The 26,762-nt window shown below is 56.6% G+C and overlaps 2 protein-coding genes across 4 annotated transcripts in view; one reads left to right on the top strand and one right to left on the bottom strand.

Annotated features, from left to right (window-relative positions):
- The window catches only part of UBASH3A (ubiquitin associated and SH3 domain containing A), a 35,754-nt gene extending 32,399 nt beyond the window's left edge, over positions 1-3,355 (top strand). The window contains exons 13-14 of one of the 3 annotated variants that reach the window (XM_045852690.1): positions 1,181-1,287; positions 2,759-3,355. In XM_045852690.1, the coding sequence (XP_045708646.1) occupies positions 1,181-1,287; positions 2,759-2,896 (245 nt within the window). In that variant the 3' untranslated portion in view covers positions 2,897-3,355. Of the gene's footprint in view, positions 1-1,177; positions 1,288-2,758 lie in introns of all 3 variants that reach the window. The other 2 variants (XM_045852689.1, XM_045852692.1) reach the window with 2 other exon arrangements.
- Positions 3,356-9,680: 6,325 nt separating this feature from the next.
- RSPH1 (radial spoke head component 1) lies at positions 9,681-24,922 on the bottom strand. The gene is made up of 9 exons (XM_045852674.1): positions 24,869-24,922; positions 23,169-23,282; positions 22,961-23,066; positions 19,118-19,208; positions 18,490-18,625; positions 16,076-16,147; positions 12,769-12,928; positions 11,695-11,850; positions 9,681-9,827 (listed from the first exon to the last, which is right to left on the bottom strand). The coding sequence occupies exons 1-9, from the start codon at positions 24,920-24,922 to the stop codon at positions 9,775-9,777; spliced, it is 942 nt and encodes a 313-aa protein (XP_045708630.1). The 3' UTR covers positions 9,681-9,774.
- Between the last annotated feature and the right edge of the window lie 1,840 nt (positions 24,923-26,762).

Below are 26,762 nucleotides of genomic sequence, written 5' to 3'. Positions count from 1 at the left end.
GAGCACAGCCCACCCGTCCAAGCTGGTGGCCAGCGCCAAGGCGCCCAGGATGCAGCCCCGAGTAGCAGCACGAGGAGGAGTAGAGGCCAACGTGCCTGGGAGGAGGAGGAGGAAGAGGAGGAGCGCATGAGCAAGGCAGGAGGGTGGGAGGGGTGGGCAGCAGCGGGCAGAGCCGCAGGAAGTCCAGCTGAGCCAGAGGGTACAAGCTAATACCTACCAATCGCCTGGCACAGGTGGGCCCTCCACAGACACTACCTGTTAACTCCTCACCTTCCTGTGGGGTCTGAAATACCACCTCTACTTATGCCGCGAGACTTTGAAGCTCAGAGGGGCTGAGAGGCTCGGGTGCCCACGTCACCCGGCTGGGGAACACAGGCCAGGGGTCCAACCTGGGTCTCCACCTCCCGAAACAGCATCCTGGCAACCAGCCCTGAGTCCGGAGGCCAAAGACACGAGTGTGAAATTAATAGGAAATATCGCAGGAGCTTCAGTCTAGGTGTCACACTGGAGAAGTTACAGTCACATTAACAGGTGACAGGAACAGTCTGCTCAGTGTCAGTCAGCCTGGCCTTCGAAAGGAAGCGCTCGGTCTGATTTCGTCCTCTAGGTGGAGCCAGTGAGTCTGGCCAGGACCCCCTCCCTGACTCCGCCCTTGCGCCTCGGCACCTGGCAGCTGGGCTGTGCCCTGGCTTGGGCTCCCTCGTCCTGTCACCTGAGGGAGACTCCCTCAGCCAGTGGACTCTGGATGTCCTCTTCTGAAGTGAGTCATCAGCAAGCTAGCTCATGGCGATCAACCGGCTGTAACTCTCGCGCTGATCAGATCAGGCCTGGGGGGGGGGGGCGGGGGAGGGGCAGCCACCACTCCACCCCATGAGAGGTGGCGGCTCAGATCCAGGCAGGCAGGATCCCATCGCCGGGGCTCACACGAGCCGGAGCGGCCCCCCCAGACCTTGCCTGAGGACGTGATGCGCTCTGAAGAGCCAGCCCAGTGCAGTGAGAGGCCGGGCTGCCTTACTGAGCAGTGAGTTACCCAACACACCTGCTCCACCCCGGGGCCTCCCACGGCGGCGGTGGGGCACCAGGAGGTAGTTCCACCCCGAGGATTTTGGGGACCCCTAGTCTAGTAAAAGACGCCTTCTGCGCCTGCTCGGACCTTGAGCCGCTCTCCGCCCTGCAGCAGGCATCGTCCTCATCGTGGGCCACGGCTCGGCGCTGGACTCCTGCACACGCCCGCTGCTCGGGCTGCCGCCCCGGGACTGCGCGGACTTCGCCCACCTGGTGAGAAAGGTACGGCCCGCCCTTCCCCTCCCCCCGCCCCGGGGCCGCCGAGCGAGCTGGGCAGTGCTGGGCCGCAGGCCATACTCACGCACCCTGCTCGGAATGAACACCCACGTCCTCACGGCCCAGGGCGGCAGGGCCCCGCCGTGCCCTGAGGATGCGCCCACCTGCTCTTGTGCAAAGGGCGGCCTTGGGCAGGGGGCCGGTGGGACAGGTTTGTGGTTGAGACCGTCAGTATGGCAACGTTGGCCATCTGCTGCTGAGATCATACAAGAAACGAGACACAGGACTTTTTAAAGGTCAGTTCACACGATAATTCCTTGCCACGCCGGCAGTGGAGCAGATGGTCCTGTAAGGAGTGGACAATTTGGATAAAGAGAGAAAGGACAGTGGCTGAGCTAGGCTGACTTGCTCTGGGGGTGGGGACGGGGTAGACAGAAAGGAACCCCCACCCCCGGGCCTGGGGAGCCACCCAGCCACACAGCACACAGGAGCTGACGTAGCCGCCACCGTGCTGAGCGCTGGGCCCGGCTGTGCAAACACTTCCGGGAGAAACAGACAGGGGACAGACACATAGAGAAGGGCAATGGGTGCGTGGGCCGGCTTGCGGAATGTCACCGGCAAAGCGGAAGTTGCTTTTATCCATTTAGTGAGATAAGTCGAGGCAGACAGACTCGGAAACTGAGACCCACCACCCGCCCCTGACCAGGAAACCTGCTCAGGGCCGATGCACCCTCTGCTCTTGTCCTTCTATCAAACTGACCAGTTAATTAACCAACGGCCTTGAGGCCGGGAGTACAGAGGCGTAGACAACGCCCGGCACAGGGGGTAGGTCCTCGACGTGGCTCCATTACACGAGGTCGCCAGGGAGCTCTGGCGGCCACGGTCCATTTGCCGTCCGTATGGGCAGCAAGGTGTCGCCCAGCCCCTGAGGGCTGTGGGGGCCGCAGAAGAAGTCCAGCCAGTAGACTTTCAGCTCTGTGCCTGCTCCAGTCAGTGGTGGGATTTTTGCAGATTTTGTCTGGCCAAAGAATTACCAGACATTAAAAAGAGAGAGGAAGGAAAGAAAAGCAAAAAACATGAACAAAAAGGCCTAAAAAACAAAGATATGAAAACGCAGCACCTGTATCTTTGTGGGAGGCTACATTTGAAAACGTAAGCCGCTCTGCAAAGAAGGTACCGGGTCCCCAGCCTCAGCAGTGCAGACTGGGGGCGGGGAACTCTGCACGTGGGGGCGCCCCGAGCCTGTGGGGTGTTAGCAGCACCCCTGTCATGACCAGCGAAACTGTGTGCAGGCGTTTCCCACGTCCCAGGGTCGTTCCCCACGAGGACCGCGTGTCAGGGTGTGCAAGGCCAGTCTGGTCACCCCACCCCCTTTGCCCCATGCCAGCCTCCAAGGCGTGCCTGTCAGGTTGGCTTTGGGACGATCGACTGACCCGGTGTGAGACGTTAGTCAGGGAGTGGTCTCGTTCTGTTCCAGATTCCTTCCCTGGGGATGTGCTTCTGCGAAGAGGTCAGAGAGGAAGGCAAGTGGGAGCTGGCGGCCCCTCCCGTGAAGACGCTGACCCACGGCTCCAACTCGGCGTTCAACTGGAGGAACTGGATCCTGGGCAACTGAGAGCCGCCGTCAGGTCGCGTGGCTTCACACGAGGATTCACACGAGGAGGCGGAACTCGCGCAGAGGCCGTGCGGTGCTGCGACTCGGAGCTCTCTCTCGGCCTCGTCTGACGTGACTTGTAGAAGCACAAAAAGCACTTTCGGGCCCAGGGAGCCTGCTGTGTCACTCTCACCTGCAGAGCTGCAACCCTGCAGGCTCAGCTGCAGGCGCCACCTGGTGCCACGTCCGCCACGTGGCTCGGAGGGACACGAGGACTGTGACTCCCGTTTCCAGGAGTTAAAGACCCACCACCCACATGCCAAAAAGGATATACCCACTTTATTTCACATGTTCTTACTCATCAAGTTTCCGGCCATTTTCCCCTTTTCTATTGTAATCACTCTTTGGCTATAGCCACACGAACAGAGAGAGGTAGAATATCCACTAAAATGAAATGAGAAGCTATTTATGAGATCAAAACCTGGAACCCACTGCTTGATGTCCACCCACCGCCTCAAATTAGTGTCCGGCTGCCGCTGTGACAAACACCACGATGGAGCGGTAAAGACAACACACACTTTAACACACACACGCACACTTCGTCTTGCTGCACTTCTGGAGGTCCCATGTTCTAGGCCGGGTCAGCAGGCTCCACACCTCCCGGAGGCCCAGGGGCAAGTCATTTCATTGCCTTCTCCAGCTTTTAGAGGTGCCCCGTCCTCGCCCCCAGGACCCCCCTCCAGCTCCCAAGACAGCGGTGTCCCCCCTTCAAACCTCCGTCTCGTCCCTCTGCTCCACCGTCACGTTGCTTCCCACTTCTGACCTCCTGTCTCCCTTTGGTGAGGTCTGGCGGCATCTGGAAGTGGACATGCTGTTACCTGGGACCCCCTGCAACCCACCCTTGACCTCATCTCCTTGATTCTCTCACCCGACAATCCAGGAGAACCTCCCATCCCAAGGTCCTTCACTGAGTCCCATGTGCAAAGGCCCTTGGCCTTGGAGGGGAGCACGTGCACAGGCGTGGGGTTCGGATGCGGATGTCTCCCGGGCCGCCCTTGAGCACACACACCCCCAACACATCGGGGCTGCCGTCCCAGGTGGGAGGATCTGAGACACCCCCAGCAGAGGTCTTTTTTAGCCTCTCCTCTCCGTTTTGATCAAGTGGAGAGGGGAGGGGGGCTTTGAAAATGGGTGGAGCAGGTCCTTCCCTGACCAACAGTGAAGATAAACCAGAGAGGGACCCGCCAGCACGGTGAGACCTGCCCGCCCAGGTGCCGTGAGTGAGACGGTGTGTCTGACTGGGAGAAGGTGGTCCAGACAGTTTTCAGGGGGGTCTCCCAGTGGTGACCTCTCACCCCATCCCTGCTGAAGGAAAAGACAAGTCCACCCCAGGGCTCAGAGACAGGACATTGTCATCACAGGTTGTGCTGCCCAGCCCCTGTCCCTCTGCTTGCTCTCCTGGATGACCTGGTGCCACGCCGACCTCACTAACCTTGATGATGAATAAAAACGTTGCCAGTCAAGTTCATGGACTGTGGGGTGGTCCACAGATGTCTGGATTCACCCTCCAGGGGTAAGGCTCCCGAGTCTCATGCCCTTGGGTAACCAGAGGGGCAGATAGTGACCCTTGCAAGGGACACCAAGGTGCACTTGCATCTCGATCTCAAGGTCAAGTGTACAGGAAACACCATTTTGTTTATATTCTATAATCCTGGTCTGACCAGACACCCCCCATTCTGCTGCAGTGACAGAAACGCCTGTTGGACCATTCTTAGCTGCCAGAGAGAACCCCGGTGTGAGGACCGCGTCCTGGGAACGGTCCCGGGGAAGGCAAAGCCTGAAGTGTCTGTGAACGCTGACCACTGTTTGACTAAGATTTCAGCTCTATGAGCTAACGGAAAACCAAAAATTAAAGGAAGGAAGGAAGACTTCTGATCACTCTCCTCTTTCTTCTGCCTGTGCCCATCGGTCCTTCGTGCTTCTGAGCCTAGTCTGACCCCTGCTGACGTCATCTGGAAGTGGATGTCTGGTTACCAGGGACCCCCCCGCCCAGCCTCGTCCCCTGGATGCTCTCACCTGGGGCCTGGGAAACGCAGACCTGGAAGGAAACCCGTCAGGCTTTGCCTGCGTCCCCGCCCCCACACGGGGGACATTCGTGTCGATCTGTGCGGGTCTTCACGCCCCAGCACTTGGCTCTTTCCCACGATGGGAGGTGAGGAAAACGGGAGGGGGAGCTGCGCTCAGGCTGGGCCGCCAGGGACCGAGGGGCTAACTCCGTGCCTCTCCCGGGGAAGGAGAAGGGCGCAGGGATGGGCCTAGGGCCGCCTGTGTTTATCTGAGAAGAATCATCACGATTTTCTCCTGCAGGAAGTCTTATTTTGGAACCAAATTGGAAATGTTTTAGATACGATTCACGTTGGTGAATTTTATGGGCTGAGAGTCATATGGGTGTGTCCCTCGCCCAGATTCATACGTTGAAGTCCTGACCTCCAGCATCTCAGAATTGGCCTTTATTAAAGTAAAATGAGGTCACTGGGGCGGGCCCTGATCCCGTGTGGCTGCTGTCCTCACGAGGAGAGGTTAGGACACAGACACGCAGAGAGGGACACCCATGCGAGGACATGGGGTTTCTCCTGCGGCCTCTCCACGCCAAGGAGAGAGGGAGGCCTTGGGAGAAAGCACCCGGCCGACACCTTGACCTTTTGCCTTCGGCCTCCGGAACGGTGAGAACTAAGTGTCTGTTATTTCGGCTTCCTGGTCTGTGGCACTCGGTCACGGCAGCCCCAGGACACTCGCAGGTGCAAACCGTTGATCCAAACACCAGAAACGTGTCCCCGCGGAGGGCTGAGCACGGGTCACGCGGTGCCACTCAACACAGGCACCTGGGAGCGGGCCCGGGTGAGCCTGTAAAAACACCAGGGTCCGTATGGCGCCTCCCCTGAGCTTTTTTGTGCTACTTTCGCACATTAAACATAAAACTCCGATTCCCCGGGAGCGGTTTCTGAGAGGAGTGAAGGCAAGAACACGGCGCCCAAGAGTCCTCCCGCTCCCAGCCCTGGGGCAACGCGGTCTGCGGGCATTGGCGGAGGAACCCCTCAAGCTCCTCCCTCCCACTCCCACCTCCATGTGCCTCCAGGAGCCCCCAGGGGGCTCAGGGGGCTCAAGAAGGAGTCCATGGGACACACAGCCTCAGAGCTTCCCAGCACGCATGTCCTCAGCCCCTTCCTCAAGAGACCTCGGGTGGCTGTGCCAACCACCAGCCATCGGCAGGAAGGCAGGCCCCAGCTGGGGTCACTGCCAGTGCGCCCAGTGCACAGTGGGGCTGCGGGGTCTCCCCCACTCTGAGCCCCTTTGTCACCTGGCCTCAGGGCTCACCGAGTCCTACAGACAGCCCACACTGCTCCCTCGCCCTCCTCCAGGCCCCCAGATTAGCCCGAGGAGCCATGGGAGGGCAAGGGGAGAGAGCAGGGGCGCCCCTCCCCACCCACAGGCAGAGCCCCCGTCCCTCCAGCCCACACCCCGGAGGCCTGTCGTCAGGGTCTGCAGATGCCAGCCCCACAGACCTGGAAGCCATTAAAGTCACCCCAAGTCCTAGCGCCATGAGAAGAGAATTCAGCCAGTGGCTCCGCTCCGAGGTCAAGTTCGGACATCAGCTGCTTTTGTTTATGCCAACTCCTTCAGGAGACGTGATGACAGAAAGTATCCCGTTTGCCTGGCTGTGACAACAAAACAAAGCACGCCTAGGAATGCAGTCACGGGGACTCATGAGAACGTTCACAGCCCGTTGAGGGCACAGGGACTGAGGGGGTGGAAACACGTGCCGTGTCATCGCGTGGAAAGATGCAGTGTCACAAAGATGACCTGTCCCCAGATGAACCCACAAAGAGGGTACTGAAGTTCATATGGCAAAACAGACATCCAGGAAGAACTACAGGAATCCCAAAACAGCCATGGAATGAGCACGTGTTTTGCAGCTACAATGATTACAAGTGTGGCGGCAGCCGTGGATCGTAGACATAAAGTTCAAGGGCATGAGTAGAAACACCAGCAACTGGCCCCCCAACGTGTGGGGGGGATCACAATGGGGCGATGGGCGGGCTGGGCTGCGGGAGGTAGCTGAGTAAACCAACAGTGTGGGGGAAACGGGGCTGCTATCTGGGAAAAAGAAAGTTGGAATCATTCATTCCTCACTCATTACACACACACACACACACAAATCGAAGATTTAAATGTGAAAAAAATGAAATTGTGAAACCGTGAGTAGTCATCATGTAAGAATTTCAAGAAAATCCTCAGAATAGGGGAAGCTCTGCGTCAGCACGCCACAGACGTGCAGAATGCCAAGGGAGAAATAGATAAAGTCGACTAAGCCACTTTCAAGTCTGCTTTGTAAAGAGCACCGTAAACAGAGTTTAAAAAGTAAAAGGCCAGCTGGCAAAGCTCTGTGCTGCTTGGAGACTCGGTCCAGCCCGCCTCCTCCACGGAGCACCCCCCGGCCGTCCAGCCTGCGGAGCTGGCCCCCTCTGGACCCCAGGGCGGGCTTGTCTGCTGGTCCGTGGCCACATTCTGCCTTGTCTGCTGTTTGCTCTCACTGGTGTGTGTGTGTGTGGACCTCGCTTCTTTCAGCGGGCTGCAATGGGGAATATGCCCAGTTCAATGCGAGCTCAGGACCCGGGCAGGGAGGGGCACGCGGTAACAGATAGTGATTCACCCGGAAAACTGCTCGTTCGTGTAGCCCCGAGGGTTCTCAGCCTCGGCACTGTTGACACTGAGGGGCGATAAATAGCACCTCCGGGTGAGTCACCCAGGTGCACTCTTTCTTCTGACTGGAACGCATAGGAGTGGTGAGCTTAGCTGTCCACAGTGACTCCATCAAGCCTTTGGCTGTGGCTTCCGGAATATAGGGACACACGGGACAGAAGAGCGAGCGAAGGGACGCTCCCAGGAGGAGAGACGTCCTGCCAGGCAACGACTTGGGCTCTTCCGAACCAGTGGTGCTGGGGACAGCACGAGGCACAGGGCGTGAAGTATATCGGGTTCGCTGGTGCTCCCCAGCCGGAGGCCCCCCCCAGACCCTGACGGTGTGGTCGCACGGTTATGGGGTCTGTGTAGTTTGCAGAGGGGATCGCCACAATCTCCCATGCAGCCCCACGTCCCCCGTGGCAGGTGGCAGGAGAGCGAGCACATGTAGAGTGCCTCTGAGGGAGTGCCGAGTGGGCTGAATTAGAGACAGGCTTCGGGTCTGGGTGGGGGGAATATATGTGCATGGCTAGCTGTTCTGCAGTGACTTCCACGGCCAGGTCCCTAACTGCTGGCTGCTCTGGAACAGCTTCCAGAAATGCTCCTGACACCTGTTTTGTTAAGGTAGGGTTGTGCTGTAGAGGTGTGGGGTCAAAGGTCAAATCTCAGTCCAAACCCGTCCCACAGACCCGGCACAGAGCCTGGGGAGGCAGAGAAGATGCGAGGGTGGAAGTGCGGGGTCCTCACCCGCACCCCGGGGTGGGGCGGTTTCTCACTGACCCCTCCCGTGCCCCTCCCCGTGCAAACAGTACAGCCGAGGTGGGAATGGGAGGCTGCAACTGCAGTCCTGAGCAGTGGGGGTTAACTGCACGCCGGGAGGAGGGGCCGCCCCTGCACAGCCACGTGAGAGTGACAGGTCGACAGGTCGACAGGTCGGGGTGTGAGGCTGTTTCGTGCCCTGACCCCTCAGTAGGGCACAAACCACAGGAAAGGAGCCGCTGTCCCTGTCGTGCTAACCTCCCTGTAGAAAAGCTACAAAATTGTCATCAGAAGGGCAGGCAACCAAAACATGCATGGGCAGAAAAACGGAAAAAGGTGGAACAGAGAGAGAGTCGTGTTAGGGAGTGAACTAATAGTAATAATCTGATAGTTTTCTAGATGCTGTGCTGTTTGTAAATTTGTCAAGTTTTTAGTTTGTAACATTTTAGAAATTTCTGTCTCCAGTCTAAATAAATGCTTCTTTCCATGTAACTTTATATTCATAGCGCCGTGTGCTTTTTCTTCAAGAGGCGGGATGCTGTGTTCACAGTGTGTTCTTCTTAAGGAGGCCCCGAGTTTAGGGACATAAAAACCAAGTGTAGGACATGGTCTGGGATTGGGCAGACCAACTAGGAAGGACACTTAGGGGGAACTGAAGACACTGGCCCCCTGAGTGACCCTGGCGACAGAGAAGAAAGGGGGACGCAGAGCTGGGAGATGAGCGGCAGGGGCCTGAACTGGTGCTGGGGAGAGAAAGGGGGGGCCAGGAGGGGCTGGCTGATACTCCAGAACTGTGAGGGCCCTGGGTGTTAGCCTCCAGCCCACCAGGAGACCTGAAGGGTGTACACACAGGCCGGGGCCACCCCTGTGGGCAGCCTTGCCCCCCAGCCATTGGCAGGGACCCCCATCAGAGAGCCCCGAAATCACACTGACATGCTGAAGCCAGGGGAAGGGCGGGAGCGCGCCCTCCAATGGCAGCTTCTGGGCCTTGCACGGGGCCGAAGCGTGTTTACGGTGCTGTGGTTTACGAGAATCACACAGGAATTCTGACTGCCCGGGTGTCTCCCTAGCTCCCTTGAGGGCAGCCCGAGAGAGGAAAGGCAGTGCACAGTGACCGCACCAGCTCGGCCAGAAGCCCCGCCGCGTCTTCTGTGACGCACAGTGGCACCCCGCTCTCTATCCTAGAAGACACCCCTGAAAACCAGGGCAAGATGACCTGGCCACTCCCGCGCGAAGGACTTGAAGCACAGGTGGTGTCGTCTACAGAGGACAACGAGAACATTTATTTGCCATCGTAAACCGTCTTCACAAACTACGTAAGAAAGAGTAGTGACCGGTCGGCGTTAACTCCGGAGGGACGGGCATTCGCAGGGCGCAGCCCCCGCCCTCGGCGCCCCGTCTTAGTCGGGGGGATCGGACTGTCTGGAGTCATCCTCTTCGAAACTCGCATTTCCTGGGAGAGAAAGGGAAACGTGAGTATATTCCATGCCAACTTTTTTCTGTTTTAAAACTCTCTACTTGCTGGACTGGATAATTCTCTGCGTGGGGACTGTCCCGTGACCGCAGGACACATAGCAGCAGCACTCCCAGCTCTACCCGGTGGGGAGGCCGGCAGCCCTGCCCGCTGCACTGCCCGGCCCTCCGAGTCTCCAGACACGGCCCAATGCCCCCAGAGGCCGTGCTCCTTCTCCAGGTGCCGCTCCCTCTGTCCAGGCTGTGTCAGGCAGCTGAAGCCTCAGACACTGGCTAGTCCCCATGGCGTGGCCTCGACCTGATCTCCCCCCACCCCGCCTCCGGTTCTCAGATTCCTCATCCTGAGTATCGCTCACCCTGTCCCCCCCCTTGCTCCCCCACCATGGCTTCCGGGTGGAGCCCCTGCCCCTGCCTCCTGCCTGGCCCCAGGGCACCCGCCCCCGCCAGCCCCAGAGGAGCTCCCTGACTAGAGGCCCCCTCCCCACGGTGCTCAGGACCAAGTCCAAACACCGCCTCCAGCTCTCGAGGACAGGCCATCGGAAAGGGACCCTGCCCTGCTCCCCACCCCGACTCTGCGGCCTGTCTGGGCAGCATTTCCTTCTTGGTTGCCATGCTCCTGCCACCTCCAGCAGCCTCAACTCGGCTGGAGGCGCCCCTGTCTCAGAAATACTCCCTAATGCTGCTCCAGGTGAGTCGTGCACCTGTCCTGTCCCCGGCAGTCAGACAGAGGCCGCACAGCAGGCACACTGATGTCACGAGGCAGCCCCGTTGCTGACATCCTGCCGGTTGTCTGCCCGTGCCCCAGGGGCTGAGCGAGCACCGTGTCTGCCCCCTGCCCAGAGCCGCCTCCTGCGAGCATCTCCGTGCTGGCGAGACTCCGTACGGACACAAGCCACCGGGCACTGTGCCTCCGAGGGGTGGCCCCCCTCTGCACCTCGCATGTGGGAGACACGCGGTCACGGGCCGCCGGCCGGCAGAGCCAGGTTTCCGGGCCCGGCTCTCAGCCATGAGGCCGCGCGGCAGCGGTGCCAGCTCTTCAGTGCATGGCCACCATACTGGGCGGCACATGGCTGACCCAAGTCCAAAGCTATGCGTGTCTAACGCCTTTAGATAGAAAACAGCTTTGTGTGATTAAATCATTTCACATGCTATTTTCAAAAGAAAGGGAATGTATTTGCTCTGCATTTACAGCAAAGACCAACTTGGCTGCCTGGGGCCCCGGGCCCAGGGACCGCAGAGGCTGGGCTGCTCCCGGGCGACCGGGGGCCTGTCCGCCAAGACAGCCCCTTTACACCAGATGCAGGGAGTTGTTCCGAAAGCAGAGAACCCTCTCTGAGCTGGCCGGCCAGCTGTGCCCTCAGCTCCCGGGGAGAGATTTGTAAAGATGCTAGGAACCAGAAGCCCCAAGGAGACTGGAGGTCACACCCTTCTCCCAGGACCTAACGTGGCAGAAGCTTCTAGATTAGTGGCTCATTCAAACCCACTTAAAAAGGGCTGGTTCCCAGCACTGCCAGCCCCTGCGCATGCTCCTGCGACTCAACCCTGGAAAACGTGCAGTAACACACGGCCGTGCCGTGCATTTCTCAGGGGACGCCGCGGGCTGGGGCCTGCTCCCCTGGTAGAAATGGAGGTCAGCGAAGAGCAGAGAGGGAGCAGGCTGGCCCCCGCTGCCCCTGCCGCCGTGGGAGGTTCTCGGGGGAACCGATGAGGCAGCAGCCTTCCCGCGGGTCTGACGGGAGTTCACAGGGGAGCCCCAGAGACCTGCTCCCAGCCTCGCAGCCTGTCCCGGCGTGCATGCCACCTCCCTCCCCCCCCGGGCCTCCTGCTCCCCCAGAGCCCGGGCTCACCCTGCTCCACGTTGTCATAGCGGAAGTCCTCCCGGCCGTAGTCGCTGCCCTCCTCCCGGAAGGTGTCGGGCTCTTCCTCGCCGGCCCTCAGGAATTCATTCTCCCCATCGGAACCATCCGTCAGAGGCTGGGCCTCCTCCACAGGCTCCTCCCCACCTGCGACGAAACGAAGGAAAATCGTGTCCAGGGGAGCACCAGCCTGGGTGGGGGTGGCTACTTCCTCGCCTGTGTGGTACCCACCCTCCCTCCTGCTGAGAGCAGCACCCCGCTCCTCCCTCAGGGGACCACCCCTCCCCAGGGTGAGTCACCCAGCTCCAGCCCAGGCCTGGCCAACAGAGCAACCTGTCCCCAACCACAGTGACAGATTCAGGGATGATGACCCTAATCCCAAAGGTTTTGATGACCATCTTGAAAAAGAGAATCTCTCTGTTCCCCATGTTTCTTGAGCTGACTGGTGACAATTTGATAAAGTCAATGAGAATTAATCTCCATGGGAAGAGGGCAGAGCCAAAGCCTGTGAGAACAGAGAGTGGAGGCCTGATCCAGCCATGCCTGAAGCTGGACCACCTGACCTCTCCACCTGTGTGAGCCAGTACGCCAGTACTAGTTCACTCAGGCCCACTTGGCTCAGCTGTCAATCCCTGGCAATTCTTCAACACCCCAGGCAGTCTCACCACTTCTCAGGAAAACCATTTTGAGGGACATGGGACAGTACGGCCCAGACCCTTCTCCAGGAAAGGACCCGTCACCCAGCTGCAGTCAGCTGGCTTTCCTGAGGTCACACCCACAGCCAATCCCTGACCAAGGTGAGGGCATAAATGGTCCAAGGGACATTTCAGCCCAGGGGTTCCCACAGAATCAACCAAGGTTGTTGAGGGCCTGAGCCACGGCTTGACCCTGTCCAGTCACTCCTGCTGATCACTGCCCTTCCGGCCCCAGAAGCCTCAGGCCCCAAAGGCTGCCCCTGATGCCCGCCCGCATGTGTCCTCTTCCCTGGAGACTGGCCCGCAGCGGGTCTGCACAGAGGCTGTTCTCAGCGCCCTCCCCCCACCTCCCACCGCTGCAGGCCTGTACCCTCCATTCCTGGAACCTCCTCCTGGCCAGGGACGTCCACCGACGGCTGCTCCTCGGCGAGGGTCGGTGTCCACAAGGCCAGCTCGGTGATTTTGGTAGCTTTCCATTTCGGAATGACAGTTACTACTGCTTCCTCCTCCTCTTCCTCTTCCCCTCTTTCCTAGGTTAAGTTTGAAAATGTGAGTTTGCCAACTGTGTAAACCCGGTGTGGCATCCTTAAAGGGACGGGCGACAGGACGGGTTTGTCCTTACACTGGAGCATTTGTGCAGCGTAGTTCAGTGGCTGGGTCAGCTGCCAGCTGCCTGGTACCACAGAGGGCGGAGCGCAGCTCTGGATGGAGCCAGGATGAGAAACGGCAGCACAGCGGGCCGGCGCTCTCCCTGCAATGCCCAGGACGCCTGCGGGCTTGCACGCCCCAGCTCCGGAACTGTTAGGGCAACCGAGACAACATGCGCTTTTCCGTGGCTCGGCCACGTTTCCCCGCTCTGGGGCTCTGTCTGCAGGATAACCTCATGGTAGCTAACCTCACGGTAGCTAACCTCACGGTAACCTCACGGTAACTACCGTGATGTAGCTAACCTCACGGTAAGCGAAGAACTAATGGCATGCTAAGACGGCCTTGTAATGATGTCGACAAGGAAACACTAAAGCTCCAGTCTCAAGGGTTACAGGAAGAAAATAAAATTCCAGGGCAGCTACTTTCCATCACTCGGCCCACGGGAGGAAGTCCACGGCAGGTCACAACCCCGTGCCACGAAATACAGACCTAGAGCAAAACCCATAGGCTTATTACCAACATCTGCTTGAGATTTTCTGCTTTAAATACCATTTCAGTTCCTTGAACGTCACCCACAATCCACTACACTGACACCAGGACGCGTGAACAGGGTGCAACGTGCGCTTTGAAAAACACTGTTCTCGGACCAGCATCGGTGAGCTTCTCCGTCCACTCTCTGGGGCCTTGCCAGCCGCCTGGTGCCTGCGGCCACCACTCACCCTGCCGCGGCAGTTTGGAAGAGCCACAGATGGCACGTAAGTGAACCGGTGAGGCCGGGCTCCGATGAAACCTTACTTACGGAAACGGGCAGCGGAACCTCGGACACTGCTGGTGAGCACGTGCCGTGGTGCCACCGCCGTGGGGAACTCTGGGAAGTTCCTCAAAAACGAACCATGGAGCTATCCTACAACCCGGCAATGCCACTCACAGGCGTGAACCCGAAAGGGGAGGACAGAGGGGCTCAGACGGGTATCTATACACCAATGGCTGTCGCAGCACTGCCCACACCGGCCGAGAGGCAGAAACACCCGAGCGTCTGTCCATGGAACATGATCCAGCCACGAAAAGAAGGGAATTCTGACACCTGCTGCAACAGGGACAGGCCTCGAAAACGCTGTACTGAGCGAAGTCAGGCAGACACACACAGACGAATGTGAGCGGTGTGATTCCACTCACATGAGATGTCTAGAACAGGCAAGCCACAGGCGGAAAGTGAATCAGAAGTCAGCAGGGGCAGGGGAGGGGACAGGGAGGTGCTGGTCAGGGCGACAGAGCGTCAGCGGGGTGACGAGGTGACGGGATGGAGGTCGCACAACAGTGTGAGTGGACTTACTGCCACCGGGGTGTACACTCAAAGTGGTTAAAATGACAAATACCATGTTGTGTGCAGTTTACCACAATTGGGAAAAAATCAAAACGCGCGGCCACCAGGTTTGGTCCGTGGGCTACAGTTCGCCGCCCCGTCTCTAAGGGAATGCACTCCCCTTTTGGGGTCAAAAGTGAAAATCCAGGCTTTTCTGTTTCACCACAGTCGGGGCCTCCCCCAGAATGCAGGGTGGCTGTGGACAAAGGGCCTTGGGTCGCCTGCATCGGCTCATGGGTGATTTCTGCAGGGGGGCGGGGGCGGGCTCGCGTCAGCATTCCCCTCCTTAGATGTCACTGATGTTCTTCCTGCTTTCTTCTCAGCTTCCCGAAACTCAAACTCAGTGCTTTGGAGTTTAAATGTTGACTGGAGAGCCTAAACTGAAAAACAGCTGATGAGATGTGTTTTGCTTTTATCACCTCACGGGTCCAAGGAGCTGCTCCCTCGCCAGGGAGACTTACAAAGGCCGGATGCGTTCCCAGGGGCGGTAAGTACATTCAGCAGGCAGGTCCCGGCAGGGGCCCGATGGGAGGCCTCCCACCCCGCATGGTCCAGCCACGAAGCCTGAGTGTGTTCAGTTCCTGACTAGCGTACGGGTCACCCACACACAGACAAGTGCGCTGAGCGGTGGAACCACACGGGCAGGGGACGTGTCCCCGATGACTCCTGGGAACCCTCCTCACCCTCAGACTAGGCGCCTGGGAACCAAGAAGACACCATGCTCGGGGAGGGGGGTGGGGGAGCCTCATTTTTAGCAACAAAACCAAGCATTGTGGCTATTTTGTATTTTATAGTTAACTGAAAAAAAAAGCGACCCTGGCCAGGACTCATGTCCGCCGGAGCAAAAGGGCAATGAAGCAAAGCAAGGGGAAAAGGCCAAGGGGACAGGTTGTTGGGGTGCTGGTCACGGCAAAGGAGGTGGACACCTACTCGCAGACCTGCAGGAACCACAGGCTGACGTCGGGAACAAAGTGGCTGTGGTGGAGGGACACAAAGGACGTGGAACACGACAGGAGAAGCAGCCGGGGGATGAGGGGCCAGAGGGCCTGTTAGGGTGGCAGGGCACCCTAGCTGTGCCCGGGGCGGGGGTGCCGGGGGGGATGTGCGCGGTGTTTTACTGAAAGGCCTATTACCTGCAGGCCTTGGCCCGTCAACAGCAGCGGGAGCACAGACACAGACACCCCCCAACACGCCCCCGCATCACCCCCACCCCTAACAATGACAAATCAGCGGGCTAGTGCTAATGCGAACATGGAGTATCAGTTCAGCGTTAATGTCAATGTTAAGAACTGGAAAGAAAGAAAAATTTTACTTGGTGCGAGTCATCTGGACACCCCCCAAACACTGAGTTATTACTGCGCGAATTTGGTGACATCGTGGTGACAGAGTTCAGCCGCCGTCTCGGGGACCTAACTGTCCCGAGCCCTCCAGCGGGGCTGGAACGGGCTGGCTCCCACACAGGAAGACCCGGCCGAGGCCTCAGTAATAACTGCGGAGTGACACCGTTTAGTTCCGGCCCAACACGTGCAAGCGAAGGAGGAGCGAGGAGACGCGGGCGTCCCCTACAGCTGTCGTGGCCCCTGTCCTTGGCCGTGGATGGGCTCAGCCTCTCTGAGCGGCTCGCCTGCCCGCCGGTGCGGGAAACGAGATGCCCTCTGCCACTCACCACGTCTGTGAGCTGATACTCCCCGTGCTGCTCGCATCCGATGTCAAACACGTACTTCCCAGGGCCGACGGGCTGCGGGCGGAGAGAGGCCAGGGGCACTTTTCACTCTTGAGAGCCCGCGCCCAACAGGAAGTCCGAGAGCTTTAGAAACGCCCACCATACAACCCGCCCCCATCACCGGAGGGATCTGGGGACCTGCACTGCGGACCAGACAGGGCTTTTGTGAAAGGACTAACGGAAATGCAAAGTATGGGGCCTGCTTTGTTTGTCTTTTAAAAGTTAGCTTCAGCCCTGGCTGGTGTGGCTCAGTGGATTGAGTGCTGGCCTAAAAACCAAAGGGTTGCTGGTTCGATTCCCAGTCAGGGCACACGCCCGGGTTGCGGGCCAGGTCCCCAGTGGGAGGTGCATGAAAGGCAACCCCACATTGATGTTTCTCTTCCTCTCTTTCTCTCCCTCCCCTCTGTCTAAAAATAAATAAATTTTAATAAAAAAACTTAATTTTATCTCATTTGTAAAGGTAATGTATTTATTACAGAATTTCACTAGGGGAACAGCCACAGGCAAACCAGATAGAGATGGAACTATTGGTAATATTTTCATGTAGTTTCTGTAACCTTGCTTCTGGAATGGAAAGTTTTTTTATTAAAAACCTGATCACACTCACATACGTGCACACTGACTCCTACTCCATTTTTACTTGAAACTCTGTGTGAATGCCTTCCCGTGTTTACAAGTGTTCCTCCCCAGCACCGGCTGTCCACCTGGTCTCTTATTCCTCGGGGGAATTATCGTCTGCTTTACTCATTTACTGGGGCTGATGGCTGTGCCCGCACCCTCCTTGGACAAGGGCCGCTGCCGGAGACACATTCTGAGTGGAGGCTCTGGGTAAAACTGCACCGGTGGCAGTTGCCCGGGGTGAACCTTCAGCAGTGCCGTCTCTGGGCAACCGTGTGCCCAGCGCACACACACGCGAGAATGAGGCCTCACTAGTTTCCAGTCCTACGACAGCGCTCAGAGCCGCCGTGTCTTCCAAGCCGTGTTTCCTCCTGGACTACAACACCTCGTTCTACCTTTACATCTTTGTAATATGTAAAAAAAAAAAATCATTTTAACTCATCTCTTCTAAGTTATTTGTCAGGTTGCATTTTTCCCCCAACATTTTGACCATTTAAATCACATTGATTAATGTCCTTTATATATTAAATGTTGCAACTATCCTAACGCTATTCATCATATAACTCTTAAGTTTTTTTATGGTGTTTTCTAATCTAGATTGTTTTTATCGGACAAAATCTCCTGGCTTTTCCTTTATATTTTTGTTTAGGACATTTCTGTCCTCATTTTAAAGTTAATAAATATTCACCTCTTTTTTTTTTTGCTGTGATTTTTCTCATTTACATTTAAATCTTTATTTGGCCTAGAAAGTACCTTTATCTATGAGCTGAAGGACAAACTCTGATTTGAATTTTCTCCCAAACGGTTACCAAGTTTCCCAGCACCATTTCTTGACTTCTCCCGTCATTTCTTTGTTAATTGGAAATGGCATCATTACCAAGCGCTAAATCATTATGCACACTCGGGTCTGTCTCTAGACTGGCTGCTTCGTGATCTGTACGTCTCTGTCCTAGCAAACACCCCGCGAGAGGCCTGCTGGGAATCCCACGTGCACCGTGCAGGTTTGAGGGGAAGGCGCTGTGGTACCGAGACCAAGGGGAGCGTCTGTGACAGGGCATGAACGGTACGTAAATGCAAACCGAGTTTTCAGAGAGCCTGAGGCTACTTCCCTCACTCAAGTGTTCCCGGCGTCAGTCAGTCTCTGACCCCCACAATGCGTTCCAGAGACTCTCTCCTCGGGGACAGTGCCTGCCTGGGCCCAGATTGGAGAGGCCACGAATGCCAGGGTGGTGGCTTCTGGTTTGCGGGGCTCTCCCTGCGCCCCACCAGGGCTCAGACATAACGCCAAGAGCAGTCACAAAGCCCTCCCCACAGATGACCGACATGCGGACGCCCCGACCTGGAGGCCTCAGACCCAAGGTCTGGCGCTCCGGGCTGTTCTCCAGTCCCACAGCCACCAGGTGAGGAAGGGCTCGAGGTCTTTCTCCCCAGCTCCAGCCTCATGTACCCCAAGGGACACAAAGGCAAAACCCCCAAATGCTCAACGGCAGAAAACCTTTAGCTGTCCCCGACAAACACGGATCTCACATCTGACTCACTGGCCAAGCCTCCCCGCACCCCACCCTGCCCGCTGTGGGTATCGGGAAGCTTGGAGGGAGGCACAGCTGCCCCATTTCCCACACTCGGAGGGATGGGAGGGTTTCCCTGAGTTATCAGTATCTTCCGTTCACACGGTCACACAGGCTGGGGAGGAGGGCGCTGCGTGTTTCACTGGCAAACATCGCTTCCTGCCGACTTACGTTTTTGTTCAAGAACTTGCCCTGGTACCTGTGGTTCAGGTGAATGAGCTCGGCCGCGCCCTCCTGCTGTCCGTTCACCCAGGTTCCCACATACTTGCTGCCAGTCTCCGCGTAGATGTAGGTGCCCTGCCCATGCCTGGTTGAGACAGGGAGCACACACAGAGCCTTCTGTTCTGCAGCACTGACCAGCTTTCCAGAGCATGAGACAGGTACTTAGGACGGCCTGGGTGGACACAGGCGCACGAGCTATCTGTCTCCTGTATCTGCCCCACCGAAGCACTCCTCCTGCTCACCGCGCCCACGCACAGGGTGGGCAGCGCCTGCTGCACAGCAGGCACCTTCCTTCCGGTCAGCTGCGTCTCGTTTGGAAGGGGCAGCACTCCTGGGAGCTGAGGCTCAGCCCCCAGAAGCCTCTTTGTCTCTCACGCCCCCAGGGTTCTAAGGTGAAGGACCCACGTGCTCTCCCCCACGAGTGTGCATCGTCCAGCAGCCTCGCCTTAAAGCCGCGAAGGGTTTGAACGGCCTGGCAGAGCTGGTTCATGGGCTTTTGTCATGATTCTGTTTCTTAGTGGGACATCGTGACAGTCGCATTGCGTGAACCAACCCGCAGCACTCGAGACACCCGCACCTTTGGTGAGCAAACCAGTCTCCGGTGTAGGTGTCGTTGTTGACGTAGTAGTAGATGCCGTGGCCGTGCCTGAGGTCGTCCACCCACTCCCCTGGAAGAGAGGACACAAAAGCAAGTCCTGGTGAGAAGCAGGGAGCCCAGCCTCCGCCACCTCCCCTCCACCCTCCTCCCTGCCCGCCGGCCGGAAGCCATGCAGTAGGCAGCTGGCTGAGGGAGGCTGAGTCAGGGGCTCGCTGAGCCCACCGGGCAGGTGTATGTATGGGGTCACAGAGACTTGCGTGTGCCGACAGCTGGTCTCACAGCCGGCCAGCAGCACAGTGAGGATTCGAACCAGTGTTTGTCCGCCCCGTTGCCAGCGGTCCCAACCCCACACTCCTCTGCCTTATGTGTGTGTTCAGTGACCCAGCAGTCCTCTCGAGGGTTGACCCTCAGCCACGTGCCAGCATTTCACCCCATCCTCCACCTCGCCACCTGGCTCCGACGCACCTTTCCAGCCCAGCCGCCCCGGGCAGCCCCACCGCACGCAGCTTTGTGCGAGTGGACACTGTGCCTCTGCCAACCGGGCCTCTGGGCGGACTCCTCCCTCCCCTGGGTGTCCTTTCCTGCCCACCCACGTGCACGGCCCTGCTCGTTTCTTTGGACATATTATAATCGGTAAAACGATCCTCAAATTCCCACCACACCTCTGCCATTAGGACAACAGCAAACTAGCTCATGAATGTCATCAGTCAGAAGGTACTGAAGGTATTTCTTCGCCGAAAACTCAGTGTCTTCAAACCTCACAGCTCACATTTGAAAGAACCTTCACAGAGGTCTCCAAAGTCCACAACTGCCCTAAAAACCAACACGGAAGCTGACCTCCAGGGTTGTTCAGCAAGAAAAATATGTAAGTGTTTTGCAGAAAATTTTCAAAAAGGGAAGAAAAAAATACATTGCAAAAGGCACTAAATTTCAAGCCAGAGAGGATGGGTAAGCAAACTTCTGCAAAAGTCCCAGTTTCCCTGACAACTTGTCAGAGACTCTGCCCAGCGGATCACGGTCCCCTGATGCCACTTATCACCGGGACTCTCAGGCCGTGAACTGCAGACCCAGGAAGGCAGCCGAGAGGAAGATCGCCCATCGGCCAGGGCTGCTCATGGCAGCTCCGAGTCAGGCTCCTGCCTCTGCAGTGAATGCCCTTTAATACGTTTATTGCTGTTGCTTTACATTGAAATTTAACTTTTTGTTTTTAGTCTTTCTACCCCTAATCCCATACTCTTTCATCATTCTTGATCATATCAAGAATAAAGTGTTTTTCAATGATGGTTCCTTCCAGGAGAAACCCCTGTGGTTGGTGGGTGGGTAGGTGGTGGCCTGGGCTGCATTTTTCTCTGCCTGAGCACCTGTCAGTTACAAATCTCTCCATCCACCTTCCCCCCACTCCTCCCCGTGGCTCCCTCCAGATCTGGTGCTCTGGAGACTAAAGACCTTTCTTTGAAAAGTAAAGGCCCTCATAAGATAAAGGAGAACAAGACGCTCTTCCCCCATTTGAAGCACAGTTGGTCGTTGGTTTGTTTGCCCTGCTGGAACCTCCCCACCCACCCCAGCTGCTGGGTCAGGGAAACACGAAAGAGAAGGAAGCTGGCGTTTCTGGAGACCCACCAGCTGGGGTCTTGCACTCGCCACCTCATTGCAGATGTGAAATAAACCAAAACACGGTTTTGCAGAAGCCACGCCCAAAAACCAGAGAGATCATGCACACGGCCCGAGGTCACAGAGCAGGGCTAAAAAGCAGATCAGGGTGTGTTTGGTTTCAACGTGTCATGCTCTCCTCTCCACAAGCACCCCAAGAGGCAGGCGCCCACTTCTTCCTCCAGCTCCTGCCATCTGAGAGCTTCCAGAAAAGCCATCTTCAAGTCCTACCATCTTATTTCTGCACAATTTCGTTATTAAACATCGTCCTATGTATCAGCTGCATTTGGCAGGCCACAGGACCAGCACGGAGAGTGAGGCTCCCTTCCTCTCCTCTCCCAATCTCCCAGCCCTCGCTGGCCCTTGGTCTCTGACACCCACTCACCCCTCCAACTTCATCCCCCAGCCCCTAAGCCTCCCTACTTCCCTGCCTCTGGTCAAGTTGACCGCCTACCTAAGAATGCCCCCCCAGATCCCTCCTGTCACAGCACCACAGCCTCTACCTGTTCCTGGGCTCCCTAACCAGCTGTGCCTCGGCACCTGGGAGACTGCACCGTGCCCTGTGCCTCGGGCGCAGTTTTTGCACACTCGCCAACCTGCAGAAACCCATCCTCTGTCCCTGACAGTGGCGGTCAGCCGAAAGACAGTGAAGAAGTCAGCTATGTGCTCACTCAGACTTTGTGACTGGAGAGCAGTTCACTGACAGAGGTGAAGGTAGTATTGTAGCTTCTGACCTCAGGGAAGGGACTGAGGGGTCGCCGCACCCTGCACGCTGCAAAACCGTATGAAATAAGCAAAAGTGTACAACTGTTTCCAAGGAAGTTTTACATGTTAGCTAACCTCCAAATTAAGATGTTCTTCAACCCCTTTTTCTGAGTATCTTTTTTACATATACTTATATGGTGCTCAAACTGTATGAACATCTACACTGACATAAAAAATGACGACAGTGAGGTTAGGTTCATAAGGATTTGGGAAGAAATAAATTAAACCCTGAGTTACATTGTTTAAGGTTGACTTAAAAAGCAGTGGGTGTATCCTCTGAAGCAAGCCCGCTAAGACCTGCGGAACAGAACAGAAGCTCCGTCTCCGGCAGGGAGAGCATGACACTGTGCAACTTGGCCTCAGGTTCTGGCAGGAACCCTGTTGTAGAATTCCTGGGTTCCGGTTTCACCTGGCAGGGAGACAGTCGGCTCGAGCTTGCGCCCCAAGGATATTTCACCTTCATTCAGAAGTGGTCCTCAGAGATCCCACAGGCACGTGGGCACCCAGTGGGCATGTACTGACTGCCTCCCCTCCATCAGGGATGATTCCGAGTATTCCACACGTATTAATTCACTGCAGATAGGACAGCTGAGGCCGGGAGGGATGACGTCCCCTGTGCAAGGTCACGCCTATTGCCGCCACAGTTTAGGGCTTGGGTCACAGGTCTTTTGGGAAATCTGATGAAGCTAGAGAACTTCTTCCCGGAAAAGCAGCCCAGAACATAGAATTTTGCACACGGTTTCTGATGGCTCGCACCCACTCCCCACTTGTCTCTCTTTCCAGGTTCGAAGCTTCCTCCGTCCCTTGTTGGAAGTAGACTGCAGCTGTAGGCACAGCAGGCGGGGCCTGCGGCAGCAGTGAAGTTCTTGGAGACAGGGGAACGAGAATCTTCCTGAGACACAACACTGGCATGTAAAGAAGGGTGGCAGAGATCAGAACACCGGTTTAATGAGGCAGAACGTCTCTCTGACGAGACGCCCTCAGGGAAGGAAGGCACCACCAGGTCTAAACGAAGAGTGTGCTCCTCCGAAGAGGGTCGACCAGAAATGGAAACAGTAAAAGCAACATCCCAGAGACAAATGCCACAGGGCATCTGACATCATAGGTGCAACCCCCTCCCCAAGGTGTGTGCTCGCCCAGCGGCCTCCCTTGCCTTTTTGCCTTTGCCCCTCAGCACACAGGCTCACAGGAGAGAATGTGCCGGTCACAGGGACAGTCACATTTCCCACAGTTACAAGGCATTCCGGTTTCTGCATCAACCCTGTGAACCCAGGAACACAGTTTGTGTTTGTTGAATGACTGACTAATCTGGAGAACTTTAAGCTTTCTCATTTATCTCTGCATTCACAGACAATTCCCCAAGAAGACCTTGGCAACACAAAAACCTGCTTCGTGAGACCATTTTACCTTCGTATTTTGATCCATCTGGGTATATAAAAGTGCCTTGACCGTGCTTTTTGTTTTTAAAATATTCTCCAACGTATCGAGCGCCATTTTTAAATTTGTAGGTCCCCTGAAACACATTGATGACAGGGTTCATATCTCTCCTGCATCGAATACCCACTGGTAGAGTGTTAGATACAGAAAACCACCCGCTCCCACCACCGAGTCCGACCTGGCCGTGTCTCTTCCCGTGTTCGTAGCCCCCCTCGTACACGTCCCCGTTGGGCAGCCGGGCTCTCCCGTGGCCGTGCCGCTCGCCGGCCTCATTCCGTTCCCCTTCGTACTCCTGGCAACAACAACGACAACAACCCATAAAATTAGCACAGTGACCGCGGTCTCGCTGGGAGTGCCAACCACGTGCTAGGTGTTTTATAAATAGTATTCCATGGAGTCCTCCCAATCCTCAGCCCAGTCTTACAGCTGAGGCAGGTAAAGACGCCCGGGCACAGGAAAGTTACAAATCCAGTGGGGCCATCTGGGGAGAGAAATTAGGAAGCTGACTGGGCAGGCGTTGTGGCAGACACTGAGCAAGCGACTTTTTTTTTAAGTGCTCCCCAGAGAAACCAGTCAGGGGGTGGGGAAACAGGTAGGAAAGAGGAGGTCACCAGGCACAGGTGACACCCAGTGATGTCCCAATCTCAGCCCTCATAGCGCAGGGGAATCTGGAGTGCAGATCACGGCAGCTTGTCCTGGTTTTTAGCACTAGCTGCTGTCTATTGTGGGGGCGGGGGTAAGTTCCAGGCACTTCTGGCTCTCCCGACTGGCCAGGTGGCGCTGGTGGCTCCAGTGCAGGGGGGAGGTACTCACCCTGCAGCAAAGCAGGTAGAAGGTGGGAGATAGATATACCCAGCTAATTAAAGGGTCTGGGCAGCCACAGATGGCATCTATCCCAGCAGAGGTGCTAGATTTTTCTTTTTCTTTTGGAAGACTTATTTATTTATTTATTTTTAAGATTTATTTATTTACTCAGAGAGAGAAAGGGAGGGAGAGAAACATCAATGTGCAAGAGATACACGGATCAGCTGTTTCTTGCTTGCCCCCTACTGGGGACCTGGTCCACAACCCAGGCATGTGCCCTGACTGGGAATTGAACCAGCAACCTCATAGTTCGCAGGTTGGCACCCAATCCACTGAGCCACACCAGCCAGGGCTAGGTTTTTCCATTCATTCGAAACTATCTCAGTCCTGTACCCTGACCACACACACAGAGGCTGAGGCTCCAGCCTGTCATCTTCTAGGAAATGGCCACCCTCTGGCTGAGTGGGGTTCATCCCTGGACAGGACACACATGCTCACACAGAGCCCAGCTCGCTGGTTGTGCATCCCTTACCTCCTCTCTGCTGCCTAAACCAAGGAACAATTCCAACGACCTGGGGCAGTTCCCACAAGAGTGAAGAAATAACATGCAATCATAGACATGTATGGTAATATCTTCAGGAGCCTTTGCGAGGCTGAGACCGCCTCCCCATGGCCTGAAGGCTGCCTGAACGCAGCTTTCCGTCATTCACCCGGATCCTGAGGATCCGAGCTCCACTGCAGAAATGTTTGTTCAAGAACATAATGGCACCTTGGGAGGACCCAGGCTTCCAAGGAAACCACCTGGATGGAGGGTAACAGCAGGGAGGAGGGCCCTGGGCTTTGACGTGGAAATCTTTGCCTTCACCGGGAGGGGGGCCAGAGGGAGGGGGCCAGAGAGAGAAGGCATGTGGCGAGCAGACGTCATAACGTTTTACCTTTCACCACCAACTTCCAGAACGCAGCGCCCGCTGTGGCCGGGGTGGTCTTCCTCCCTACTATGCGACCTGGGCCTCCAGGGGTCCACCCACCACCGCATACCCCGGAAAGCGCACCCCCCTCATCCGGAGCTCTCACCCCAAGATCATTTTCTCCCTCCTCCTCCAACTCCTCGGAGCCCAGGTCCGACATGGCCTCTCCTCAGCCTTGATCCCAGCCTCGGCGGTGGTGTTTTGTAGTAAGCACCAGCAACCCGCACCGCGGCGTCTGCAGTCACCATGGAGACGCAACCGGCCCCTCCTATCTCCCCGCAGTAGGGGGTAGACCTGGAAGGCGCGAGGAGGAGCCACAGGCAGCCTCCGTGCGCTGCCACAGCAACGGGACTCACTGACCAATCGCGGGCCCGGACGGGAGGGGCGTGGCCTGGGGCGAAATCGGTACCCTCCGGCTCTCTAATCCGGCGCCACTTAGCTGGCCCGGGGAATGTTTGGTCGGCTACTGGGTGATGCAGCGACGAGGAGCCACCTTTGAATCAGGCCCCTGAAGAGGACAGGGGCGCTGGAGGCGGGTCGGGTCACCTCCAGAGAGGGCTTGGTTCTGGGCACTGCCCCTTCCGACCCCGCCCCTCGGCTTCTCCAGCCCCTGCTGTTTTGGCAGCTCCTCCTCACCTTTCTAGGCTCTTCCGCCGCTGTAGTGTTGGTGGTCCACAGAGGTGCGTCCTCCCAGATCTTCCCTCGAGTTTGTAAACATCTCCTGACTCTAGGAGGCAGCTCTGGCCTCTTAGCAGAGGCGCGTCCACACGCAAACACACTCTACACGCGCGCGCGCTCGCACATACACACGCTCATTCACACTCCCACTCAGTCGCTAAGGAGCCCTCTTCCTGCCATCTGACAGTGTCCTCCAGATATCTGACAGTCTCCTCCAGATATCTGACACCGCCTGCCCAGGGCCCCTCGTGATCTCTACCCCAATTCCTCTTTCACGGCCGGATCCGGGCTTTCTCACTCGCTCTGTAAACTCTGCAACAGCCTCTAATTGAGTGTCTCTGCCTCCAGCCTCTGGCCCTCTTAAGCCACATCACACTCCTCGGCAACTCAGAAACCCAAATGCAGGACTGTCTCTCGCTGGAATTCAGTTTCTCCAGGTTCAAGGCCCAAACCATCTTCTTAGTCTCGTGACCCACCATCCCCTTCCTATACTCGTTATGAGCTTCACACAAAACCAAACCACAGGCACTTCCCCCAGATGCATCCTTCACTTCCCCACTTCTATGCCTTTGCCTGTGCCATCCCCTCTCCCTGCAACGCTCCCTCCCCTCAGCTCTATCTAGAAACGTAGCTGTTTTCCAAAGACTAGCTAAGGGGCCACTTCCCCGCCAAAAAGCACCAAATCCATAAAGAGCGCCCTCAGGGAGAGAGAGGGGAATGGGGAGTGGAGAAGGAGGAAGGACTTCAGCTCTGTGTGCCATCCGCCTATCATCCATCCCTCCACTTTAAAGGTCTGAGTGTGTCAAAAGGCAAACCTGAATTGTATGTGGTGAGTTTGTTTTATTAGTATATATTAAGCATATTTTTCTGTATTTTTAATTTTGTACATTACATATGTGAAACCTCCTTCCTTCAGCTTCTCTTGATCCTTCGAGTTAGACGCGCTACTACTACTGTCTCTCTCTTAACTCCCACGGTACCCCAGTCGCCTTTATCGCACGCACTTTCTGTCCCACATAGCAGCCGTCTATCTGGGTGGTGATCCGATTCCTAGACACTCAGAAGCCCCACCACCCTTACCTTTGTCTCCCCACAGCACCTGGAAAAGTGCTTTCACACAGCAGACGCTCAACCAAGCCAGTGAAACCCAGTCCCTATGGGCCTTTAGAACCCTAATGCAATGAAAATATGGTTGAGGTTTTTTGTGTAATCTGTTTTACTTCAAAGAATCTTTGCATGTGTGGAAATAAACAAAGACCATCCCAAAGAGAACAACAATGACTATGTATTCAGAGCTCGTTATCGCAAGGGAGTCAGCCATT

Source organism: Phyllostomus hastatus, unplaced genomic scaffold (assembly GCF_019186645.2).
Source record: "Phyllostomus hastatus isolate PE091 unplaced genomic scaffold, TTU_PhHast_1.1 phas_contig_948, whole genome shotgun sequence".
Lineage (NCBI taxonomy): Eukaryota > Metazoa > Chordata > Mammalia > Chiroptera > Phyllostomidae > Phyllostomus > Phyllostomus hastatus.
The sequence above is the reverse complement of the archived record's forward strand: the minus strand, read 5'-3'. Positions and strand labels throughout refer to the sequence as shown.

Coding starts and splice junctions, on each gene's coding strand:
- RSPH1 (XM_045852674.1), bottom strand. CDS start 24,922: ATGTCGGACCTGGGCTCCGAGGAGTTGGAGGAGGAGGGAGAAAATGAT. Junction 23,067..23,168: donor ACGGGAAGAGACACGGCCAG/GTCGGACTCGGT, acceptor AATGTGTTTCAG/GGGACCTACAAATTTAAAAA. Junction 16,148..18,489: donor GCAAGTTCTTGAACAAAAAC/GTAAGTCGGCAG, acceptor CTCCGCCCGCAG/CCCGTCGGCCCTGGGAAGTA.